Here is an 11539-nt window from a genome sequence, read left to right as displayed (position 1 = left end):
AATAAATAATACCAGCATTGAAAAGCGTGTAATAAAAAAAGTCGAGATTCTTCACTTACGTATATGAAGGTGTAATGTATATATACGTATATATATTTTTTCTAAAAGTTCTAACTTTATACATATGTTCTAAATTATTAATTGTAGAAACAAACTGATCAGATGAATGTGAACAGACTTCTATTACATAATATCAATAGAATCAGTAATACATAGAAAGAACCGCTAAAGTTTGGTTCATGCCGGAAAGCATCATGACTTTTAACATCATGACTGGTGGCATAGTAATTGATCATAAGTCTTTTTGTACTGTAGCATGTGTAGCAATGTTTTGTTTATTATTTTTGGTATCCAACTATTTATGAAACATTCAAATTGTCGAAAAACATAATCCTGACTGTCCTCATCGTTCAGCGCTATAATCACTGCTACAGGATTGTCCACCTTTTCTAACGTACATATAAAATCCAGCTTTATGTTGTTTGCTTTATCATGTTCTTTTAATTGCTCCACTACTTTATCTGACATAATTGCTTCTTTCTCCAGAAGACTTAATTGAAGATCCAACAGAGTTCTATTATTTTTCTTTCTATTGTACCACACACATTTATTTCCTGTGCAGTGAAACGTTACTTTTTGATAATTTCTGGTATGTACATCAGATAATACTTCAACTTTCTGCTGTTTTGCTTCCTGATCGAGAAGTACCTCAACTTGCAACTTAAAAATCTTTTCAAAGATATCTCTTATTAGATTAAAAGTAATAAAGTACCAATTATCTTTCTTATACTGCTCTTTATTAGTAATGTCTGCACGTGTTTCAAAATCTTCTGGTAATCCAACATTAAGAAAACGACCAGCCTTTATTACATCTTTGAAATGATTCTTCTTCTTCTTCATCTGTTTCAATTGAGGAGGTATTGAAGAAAATAACATCTTTAATAAATAATTGTAATTATTTTCACTAGCCGTTGAACAGACATCCGCGCTAAATTTACAGCAAAATTGAAATGTTAATAATGCACGATCTGACGTATTTGCAGCTGTATTTTGATTAAGTTCGATTGGATCCTGCAAACATACTGGCTTGTAAATATCCAATTTCTTGGTATTATCCATGTAATGGACATAATATTTATATCTGTCCATGTAATCGGGTAATTTATCTAACTGTTCGAAATCAGATAATGAATATGTTTTTCCATCCAATAAGCATAACACACATGAGGTAAAATCGAATTCACCGTAAAAAGTAAAGAATTTGTGAAGCAGAGTTGCAATATTACTGCTGTTGGTAATGGCTGGTAATACAGTATTTGCATTAAAATTCACTTGCCATCCATTTATAATCAGTGGGGTACAATTTCTCTGAAGGTATAGTAAAGGCGGAAGGAGACCAACCGATTCTTGCTGAAGATAAAAAATAATTAGACACACTAATCCATAACTAGAAATTTTCCCACTACCCGAAATTCTGAAATGCCTCGCCCAGTATTTGATGGACAGCATTAGCGGTCTTAATCGAGGATCATGTAATGCACAATATCGCATGAAGTCACTTTTATAGATTCCTAGGCCATTTTTAAAAGAAATATCGCATGAGACGTTAGTTGGTATATAACGAAATTTTATAATAGGTGTTTTTGCTTTAGGGATTGATATTATGTTGGTAAATACAGATTTCATAGTATACATAACTTTTCTCACTCTCTTGAAAACCATTGTCGTCCATATATGCGATGGCATATCCGGTTTGTAATAATTTGGCGGCAAACCTGGAACAGAAACGGAAAACAAAAACATTATTTAAATATGTGAATCACACACTATTCATATACAATAATAATATTAGCAAATCTCTTACCGATTCTACCGACGTACATGTAGATATCTAAGTCACTTTCTTTAAAGCTTAATTGTGCCACCGTTGAACCAAATCTGAATGTGCGACATTCTGGGAAAATCGATTTGAATATTTCATCTAAATGAGAACAAATGACATTATATCTTGTTGACAATTCAAATTCAGTAAGTTGTACTGCATTTAAAAGAGCTGCTAATTGGTTGTCAAATGTTACTTCATTTTCAATAACATCTTTTACACGATCATAACTTATTGGATCTTCTTCCTCTTCAGTTTTATTCTTAGGTTTTTTTCGAACAGCGTCATTTTGTTGTGGTGCTGTTAAATTAGTATGTTTTTGTTGTTGTGCTGTAAAACAATAAATGAATGCATATATTTAACATCATTTTAAAATTATTAAAACATAAAAATTGTATATATTGCTAAATTTAAATAACTTTATCATATTTACTTTTATCCAAATTCAAATGTTCTTCATTCTTCTTCAGTCTTTTCAAACATAATTTTTCATTTGATAGCCAATTTGTTTTACTCATTAAAATATCAACAGGTTTGCTGCAATGCAATAACAGAACATAAATACAATATTTCATGAAGTAATACATTTGTTCATCTGCTTCAAGCTATTAAGAATATTAGCATTTTTTCTTTTTTTTTTAATATTTATTATAATTAACAAGAAAATAAGTATTTATTCTAATAATTAGGAAAAAACAGAAACAAACTAATTCTGTATGTTTTTAATATATATGATAAAAGAATGTTAATTATTATACATTTATAAAAGTAATTTTATTATAGTATTTATAATTGATTCTGTTTTACTTCTATTTTAAAAGGAGGGAAGGAGAGAGAGACACCTATAATAAATCTTTATATTTTTGAAAAAGTAACTTCTGTATATGAATAACTAAAAAAACTAATATTAATCTGTAATTGTCTTCATGTTCAAAAGAATAGAGTAATTATATAAATATTTGTATGCATTAGATAAACAAAATTTAATCTTGCATGCTCTATCATTTATTATAAATTTTTTTATTACCTATCATGGTATTCAATCCAGTAGAAATTCCGTCCAAAATGTTGTCTTTTAACTGGTCCAAATTGTCGAAAAAAATTCATTAAATCCTCTGGCGGTACAGTTTTTGGTAAAGGTGCAACACACAGTGACTTTCCTGATAAATAGTGTTCTTCTTCATGTGATTTTTGTTTTGAGCTTGTTACTTGACATTTTGAGCTTGTAGGAATCTGTTCACTTTTATGTTTAAAAGATTCAACATGTGAAGTAGAACTCATGTTTCAAAGTTGTAGAAATAATCGTAATTTATTATATTTAGTTGTGTTTCTTGTTTAATAAAAGTTTTCAATTTTAATTCAAACTTAATGTTTGACCATCAGCAGTGATCACTTTCAAAAAGTATTTTGTTTCAATAAGTCCTTTTAAATTTCCAGCACATAGAACAACATCATTTTCAGATTCAAAAAATATTAAGCCACTTTCTTTCGCTTTTCCAAAATTCACATAAATGAAAAGTTCAGCATTTTGACGTAGACCATTGATAAAATTTAATCCCTTGGCAAAATGAATATGGTTTCTTCTCATACGTGACAGACCTTCCGTTCTTATCTTTGGCCAGTACTTAAAATAAGTACCGTGAATTATGTCAAAGTCTATGCAGTCAAGTATTTTCAAATTCAATTCATTGATCTTAAATATAGAATGTCCTTGATTTGCTTTAATCTCTAAAATACCATTAACAACTTTGAGAGTAAACCTTTGTTTGTTATTTTCCTTTACTACTCTCTTGATGTCGTCAGTAGTATACTGATGTAGTGATTTATTTAATAATTCATTAACTGCAACAAAACCATTTGGTTTAATATTTAAGCCTTCCTTTACAGCCCCATGACGTAGCAAGTATGATAATCTTTTGCTGAGAGCAATATCGCTTTTATTCTGAACCTGAAAACAATATTAATAACATTTGCCAGATATTATTATTTATATATATTCAATTGTATTAGATTATTATAAAGATTCTTCAAAAATGCCATTGCAAATGCCAATTTGTAAACTCTTTGTACAATGTATTCTTTACAGACAAAGTCTCTATATAACAAAAACTGTCTAACAAGATGGTCATTACTGTCATCATTATTATATTAATACTGCATAAACTGAGCTCCTAAAAATTTCTTCTAGTAACTCAATTTATATAATCCTGCTTCTGGCATACTAATGACTGTTCACATACAAATACATTGTAAATAAAAAAATAATAAATATCTGTTTTAGACAAAGGGCTAAGTTTTCAAAAGCAAATTATTGTACTTGATCGCGTAGAAAAGTGCACACTGTTAAAAACAAAATGATTTCTTATGTGCAATTTTACATTACTACAAAGTTAATACAAGCCATTATTTGTAAGTCGACAAGTATCTTTCTTATAAAGTTACATCATGAGTGTCTAACCTTTGAAAACATGAATTTAGCGTAACTCGCAACTCTCGTAACTTTCTCCTAATTTAATTGGTTTCCTTTACATTCAATCGAAGAAGACATGTCTTAATATTAACGATATTATAATTATACCCATCACGAATAAATTTATAAAATTCTAGTCAACTCCATCACGACAAATACGACAAATAATATGGCGTAATAGTCGACGTCGACATGCGTTTTTAGTCTGGATCTACAATATGTTTGTAAGCCTTCAACCATCCATACGGAATGGACGAATCACAGTCAAGTATTCTTCTCGCATTCGACTGTAATTGGTTAATTTCTTATGGTTTGCGGCATAAAACACCTATTGTAGATCTGGGGTTAGTTACGAAATAAATGTATCTACGCTCAAAAAGGTTATACCAACTGCGTTTTAATTCACTAATTTTCCTAATGTCATTTCGAAATTGAACACGAGATGGCATATATGTGCAACACCTTCTTTTATAGTATTTATAAGTATATTATACATATATGTATTTGTATTAATTTGTTTTTGCACAGATATATAAACTGGAAATAAACATATCAGAAAGAACTATATAGATTTTCAGGCTAACCAAATATTGCGAAACAATCATGATGCAGCCTTTGGATATAGCTCAGTGAGAAATGACAATGAAATAGACATCGAATTGACATCGATTCGACGTCGATTTCATTGTCATTTTTCACTGAGAGGGATAATGTATATAATAAATTAAGCATCTTCAATTTTATTACATTTTTGTGAAAAACGCAGAAATAAAATGAAAAATAATAAAATAATTATAAAAATGAATATTATTTTTCCATAATTTATAAAATTTATATTATATATTTAATAATTTATAAAAAATTAATTTCTTTTTTCAATTATATATTTTAAAATATATATTTTACAATAAAACCAATTTTTAATTTATATTGCATTAAATACTGACTGTTTAATTTATGTTAATTTGCTTTATATTTATTTATGGCTGCTTATGCTTTTTATATTAAGTTCGCACAGTTACACTCATTCTCGTTTTCTCTTTTCCTTTGAAGTGCGTTCAAAGATGGATTCCTTTCATTCGAGATTTGAATTAAGATGCACTCGATGGAACAATCGTTACATCGAATGATTTTGAGAACGATTAACTTCCAAAACTCGAAACAACTTGGGATGAGGACGGTGCGATTCACTTGACGCTACAAATGTTTCGCGATCGAAGCATTCGATTAATCAATCAAAAGAAAGAAATTTATTAATTAACCAATCAAAAAATGTTTTGAAGCCTTCATATCATCAAATGGTAGCCTTGAATCAAATTTCGAAGACTTTTGATTTAACCGTTGGCTTTGATTTAATCTGTATTAAAAATAAAAAGAATAAAAAGTAAACAATAATAATCTGTGTTATGTACGGCAAGAACTCTAGATACACACACGCACACACACACACACAGGCATACATAAAATGTATAATTCGATATTCTTTGTCTGAAATTTCATTTCCATATATTAAACCAAAAAAAAAATTTAATAATTTATATTAATAAAATATTTCATTTTTTGATGAGTTAATCATCGATTAATTCACAATGAGTAGAATTTAAAGTATAAAAATAGTAAATATATATATACATATATATAATTATTATATTGTCAATCCCACTTCTCTTTTTCCATATATGTATATGTATTAAATAACAAAAAATTAATTCTATGTATATTAATAAAATACTGAAGGAATTTTATTTGATAAATTAATCTTTTAACATTATTCGACTTGTGAATTGCTCAAAAGAAAATTCGATTATCCACAATCCAATCTCCTATTCATATATGTTAAAAACAACAGAAAAAATAATTCTATTTAAGTTAAAATATTTTTTATGTTAAAATAAAGATTAATTAATAATTAAGTTAACAGATGATAAATTAAAGGAAATTACAAAACCTTTATTTAAATTCGTTCGAATATTTCTTACCGTTCTAATAACATATTTAGAATAAAATAAATATTATTCATTTCGAAATATTTTGCTCTCTGTAACGGACATAAAGAAAAACAAAATACATTGTCTTGATCGCTTATTTCTTTGTTTTGATCCTAGAATGTAGGTATTCAAAGGTCATCAAAGGAAGAAACGTATTCTTGTAAGAAAGCAGAACGTCTCGAAGTGAGCACGTCAGTCGGTAATTGATTGCGAATCTAGACACATCGTAAAAATACATTCGTCTGGAAACGTTTGTATTACCTAGCTATTTCGGAAATATGTTCACGAAGGTATGTAATCTCGCAAACATCGTCGATATCTTCCTTTCTTAAAACGTGAGGAAATATTACAATTTTAAGTGATTATGATCGTTACATCGTCGTTGCGCAGGTTTTATACATGTAAATATTCCCTACAGTTTTTAAAATTGTTCTCATCCTGAAGAGTAAAATCTCATTTTTAAAGATTTAAAATTAACCTGCTTTTTTTCAAGACTGTCCCAACTTTTAATTTTTAGAGATTTTATATTAAAGAATTCCAAGAGTAAAAATGTTACGCAAAGGCTGTATAACAATATCATTACTGTGAGAAATGACAATGAAATCGTCGTCGAATCGATGTCGATTTTATTATCATTTCTCATTTTGGGTGTCGGTTAAAAGAGTTAGGGACACACAGAATAGAGGTCTAAATCGACAACAAAGGATCTTACCTGATGATAAAAACTGAGTTCTCATTTTCTTAGATCGCGCAATTTATACTGCTTTCGTACTGTGTCGTACAAAGTTGCGTTATACCTGAAGATGGATCGCTGACAGAAAATGTTAATTTTTCTCAAGTCTTGTGTAGAGATAATTATAATGACAATGGAGGAAAATTCCAGATATATCTATTTTCTTTCTTGTGGATATCATATAAATGGAGCAGTTATATATCCTATTATCCAAATTCTGGAGGGAGATCCTACAATGAGCCTGCACTGAAAGATCAATCTTCAGTACCTGTAGAAAAGAGCGACAATAAACAGAAAGGTAAAAGAGAATGATTTTTCGAGAGGTGCGATATGGCGTTATAATAGAAAATATTATTTATATCTTAATCTTTTACGTAGGTCGAAAGGTAATTATCATCACCGACATCACAGATGGCATTAAGTTGATCATAACCGAGTTAAAGAAATTCGAGGAAGTTAGAAAGGATGCTGTAAATTCTAATTATGATGATAAATCTTATGGTGATTTCTTAAACAAAAATTTCAAATATATGGATACAGATAAAAAACTACTGGAATTCGTAATATTGGTACATGAATGGACTTCAAGTTTATTGGTTCTAAATACCATCGGCCAATCGAATTACAAGAATATCTTCAATTTTTCACGAACATGTCTATTGCCCCCGTTAAATAATAACAGTAAAATAATGTCTCATGAAGGTGAGAGAAAGATTTTTTCAAGGAATGGAAAGTTACTTTTTAAAAGTAACTAGTTACAGTTACTCGTTACCGAGTAAAAAATGTAACTAGTTACAGTTACAGTTATCGCTTTTTAAAAGTAACTCGTTACAGTTACCGTTACTTGAAAAATAACTTTTCGTTACTTTTCCGTTACTTTTTTAAAATCAATTTAAAAATGTACTTTTGCATTTTTTTTTTATTTGTAATACTGACAAATATATAATTTTATTAAAAAAAAAAACAATGTAGAATGGCTCAAATAATAAATTAAATAAAAGTAAAATGAGAAGGGTTACGAGCCAAAAATGAAACAGTTTATTTCCGATAAGAACGACGATGACAATGTAATTAAATGTATAAATATATATTAGAACAATAACATGGATAAAACAAGATAAAAACAAACGACGTTTCGACACTTATTGTCATCGTCTTTTAAACTGTTTCGCTTTTGGGTTCGTAGCCCTTCTCATTTTACTATTATATAATTTATCTTTTAATTTTTTTTAAACACAATTTTGTAATTCTAAAATCTGTAAAATATGCAGCAAACTGAAATATTTGTATGTCCTATGTATTACATAGAAGATAGAAGTGTAAAATAATTACTGAATCATGACAGCCGAATGTCTAAGGGCTTTCAAGTCTTATTGATAAGCGCTATAAATAGCATGTATCCAATCAAACCGTGTTCAATCGTGTGCAAAGTAACGACGAAAGTAACTGTAAATTTCGTTACCGTTACCCAAAAAATGTAACTCGTTACCGTTACAGTTACCAAAAAAAGAAAGTAACGCAGTTACCAGTAAAGTTACCAAAAAAGTAACTTGTAACTGTAACTTCGTTACAAGTAACGAGTTACTTCCATTCCCTGGATTTTTTATTGTATGGAAAAGTGCAATTGTGTCAAAGTGAAAATGTTTCACAATAATCTCAATTTTTTATTTCAGATTATGAAAGTTATTCCACTATCCTCATAGGTCTGATTAGATATATTCAGGACTATTTATATAAACAATCAGAGATATTATTATCCGTGAAATCTATCAGGAAGATAGTAAATGGTAAGAGAAAGACGTTTCGCTATAAAGAAATATAACGCCAAAGTAAAAATATTATTTCATTAAAATGTTGATTTTTTATGCAGATAATTCGAAATCAGGCAGTGAGCTCATAAGCCTTATTAAATCGATTGTATTAGAAGCAAATGAGAGATTACAGAATCCTGAAGATACAGTGTCGTCAAGTCTCAGTGATAAATTATTCAAGTTTCAATTGTTTGCATATCGATGGATCCTTAAAATACGCGTTCAGATTATCTACACGGAACGTACCAAGAAATTTTTACAGTTTCTACAGGAAGGTCAGTCTTCATTGCCTATGGAATATCATGACAATAGACCGACAGATAAAAGAAAGTTTTTTGCCGTAAAAAGATGCGATATTGCACCGAAATAAAAATATTATTTTGATAAGTTTTAATCTTGATTTTTTATATAGATCAGAAGAAAAAAACCACAAATGTTTCGAAACGTGAAGCAGAGATAATGACCGAAGATTCATTCTTCAATAATTCTTTTAAAACGAATAATTGTAACTTCAAACGAACCATACGTCATACATTAGAAATGCAGCTATTCACTACCGCGTGGCTATTATTTGAGTGGTTCTCGAATAGTCCCGTTGGAGGAAGATCTTTCAATGATTTTCAGCTTCCACTGGATGATCAGTTTGATTCATTGCCTACAGAGAAGAGCGACTATGAACTGGAAGGTGAGAAAAAGACTGTTTTAGCCATAGAGAGACAAGATATTATGTCAAAATAAAAATATATTATTTCACAAATATCTCAATTATTTCACAGATGAGGAAATAACCGTCAAGGATTTCATGGAGAACATTAAATTAACTAAACGTCAAATAAACAAAAACTTGAAGAGTTTCGAAGAAACTGCAATGGACGTTGATAACGATTCCTCTCACAACATACGGAATACGAAGAGCCGCATACTCAAAAGATCCAACCTTAAAGGCAACCTGGATAACTTGAATTTCCGTCGATTAAGGTTTATACTGGCAGTATATCGTTGGATTTCTAGTATAATAATTCACAGAACCCTTGGCAAAACTGCTTTCGGTAACATGATGCCGATTCTACGAGACTGTGAACCTATGTTTCCCATAAAAGAGGCTAACAAGATGAAAGAAGGTAACAGAAAAATTTTTGTCGCGCAATATTGTGCCAAGAAATGGAAATATTATTTCACAAAAATCTCGATCTTTTTTTATAGAAATTGAGAAAGTGAGCGACGATATCATTTATCTCGCTGAATTGCTCCAGGCAATCGTCGGTTAAATACAAAATCTAAGGACACTATTATACGACACATATAATAATAAATTAATTATTATATAATAATGTTAGAAAAATAGTCAAAATTTTGAAGAAAATTAATTGTTTATTACCTTTAAACTTGTAGCAATATTTCTGCAAGTTCTGTGCTATTGGGATCGTATTAAAATGTGCATGAATTAAATTAAAAAAAAAAATTGTAATTTAATTTCAATAAAATTAATCTGAAGGAGTTAGAGCAATTTTTTTTTACTTTTCGAACCATATATGAATGCTTTTCGGGGTAAAGATTATGTTATTATATTATCTTTATATGAAAAATAATAGCACTAGATTATTAACCATATTTCAAACGAAAAATTTTAATGATAAATTTTAATTAATCAAAACAATGCGAATAATAAGTGTAATAATAACCTACTCGATCTTGTGCTACAAACACAAATTAATTATAAATATAATAATGACTTGAATTAATAAATTATACAGTTTTTGGACGAAAGTTATACAACTAATAGGGTTGTCAGAGATAATGAATTTCACTGCTGAGAGGTAGAAGAGATCGTCGTCAGATAATCAGGTTCTTAATTGTAGACAATTCGTTTTTTCTTCTGTTGTAAAGTTAAATTCTAAACCGCCTCTCGAATACTCATACTCGTCTTTACGCCTCGAAGATATAATAGTTTGTTTATCTAAGAAACTCGCTTTGCCCTTCGCTACACGTTCACGATAAATCTTTCTTTTGAATCTCATATAAACAATAATAATAACTAGCAGAGACTTAAATATAAATAAAACACAAATAAACGAAAAGATCAATTCGGTTAAATCAAAGTTTGAAACTAAATAATATTTTTGAATAATAAATCTTTATTACATTTTCCAGTTACAAAATTTTATAAAATTATATAACGTCCTTTACGTGCTTATTTTTAGTTTATAAAATAGATTTATATTGATGAAAGAAAAGAAATATACACGATTTTTCACTTCTTTCATCATAATCTAATAATATATTCATATTGCAATCAATATATTAAGACTCATTTAATTGCGATACACTGGAATATTTTGAATGTTTGATAAATTATTATGTTATATTGGAATTAATAAAATTAAAGATTTTAATGAATCTATAGCTCGTAGCCCTGTTCTGTTATTAGTTAGTAATAATAATTAATAATATTATATTTTATCACACAGTCATACTTTTATAAGACTGTTCTTAATTGTATACATATATTGTTTATCGATAATGCAAGTACCTTTTATCGATTTATTTGAAATAAAAACAAGTCTTTCGAAAGGTCTTTGTAATTTTAGGCTCTTATTCTGCATAAATCTTATAACAATAATAACGACATGTCGAATTATATTGTGGTTACATATT

At 28.8% G+C, this 11539-nt stretch overlaps 3 protein-coding genes across 3 annotated transcripts; 1 reads left to right on the top strand and 2 right to left on the bottom strand.

Annotated features, from left to right (window-relative positions):
* Nucleotides 1-32: 32 nt before the first annotated feature.
* LOC108774179 (monkey king protein) lies at nt 33-3227 on the bottom strand. The gene is made up of 4 exons (XM_018540221.1): nt 2910-3227; nt 2316-2419; nt 1865-2212; nt 33-1775 (listed from the first exon to the last, which is right to left on the bottom strand). The coding sequence occupies exons 1-4, from the start codon at nt 3161-3163 to the stop codon at nt 268-270; spliced, it is 2214 nt and encodes a 737-aa protein (XP_018395723.1). The 5' UTR covers nt 3164-3227; the 3' UTR covers nt 33-267.
* LOC108774181 (tRNA 2'-phosphotransferase 1) lies at nt 3167-4491 on the bottom strand. Its single transcript, XM_018540223.1, has 2 exons — nt 4341-4491; nt 3167-3830 (listed from the first exon to the last, which is right to left on the bottom strand). The coding sequence occupies exons 1-2, from the start codon at nt 4350-4352 to the stop codon at nt 3237-3239; spliced, it is 606 nt and encodes a 201-aa protein (XP_018395725.1). The 5' UTR covers nt 4353-4491; the 3' UTR covers nt 3167-3236.
* A 2037-nt stretch (nt 4492-6528) lies between these two features.
* On the top strand, nt 6529-10301 carry LOC108774180 (uncharacterized). Its single transcript, XM_018540222.1, has 8 exons — nt 6529-6630; nt 7086-7371; nt 7452-7775; nt 8747-8860; nt 8944-9159; nt 9297-9569; nt 9661-10005; nt 10088-10301. The coding sequence occupies exons 1-8, from the start codon at nt 6619-6621 to the stop codon at nt 10150-10152; spliced, it is 1635 nt and encodes a 544-aa protein (XP_018395724.1). The 5' UTR covers nt 6529-6618; the 3' UTR covers nt 10153-10301.
* The last annotated feature ends 1238 nt before the right edge of the window (nt 10302-11539 follow it).

This window comes from Cyphomyrmex costatus, unplaced genomic scaffold (genome assembly GCF_001594065.2).
Source record: "Cyphomyrmex costatus isolate MS0001 unplaced genomic scaffold, Ccosl1.0 scaffold239, whole genome shotgun sequence".
Taxonomy (NCBI): Eukaryota; Metazoa; Arthropoda; class Insecta; order Hymenoptera; family Formicidae; genus Cyphomyrmex; species Cyphomyrmex costatus.
This window is presented reverse-complemented; position numbering and strand designations above follow the sequence as displayed.

Bases quoted from the DNA above. Each gene is read 5' to 3' on its own strand.
- LOC108774179 (XM_018540221.1), bottom strand. From the start codon at position 3,163: ATGAGTTCTACTTCACATGTTGAATCTTTTAAACATAAAAGTGAACAG. The intron at 2,420-2,909 runs GTAATAAAAAAA...ATTGCATTGCAG, and splicing joins TGGATTGAATACCATGATAG to CAAACCTGTTGATATTTTAA. The intron at 2,213-2,315 runs GTAAATATGATA...ATTGTTTTACAG, and splicing joins ACATTTGAATTTGGATAAAA to CACAACAACAAAAACATACT.
- LOC108774180 (XM_018540222.1), top strand. The intron at 7,372-7,451 runs GTAAAAGAGAAT...TCTTTTACGTAG, and splicing joins GAGCGACAATAAACAGAAAG to GTCGAAAGGTAATTATCATC. The intron at 8,861-8,943 runs GTAAGAGAAAGA...TTTTTTATGCAG, and splicing joins TATCAGGAAGATAGTAAATG to ATAATTCGAAATCAGGCAGT.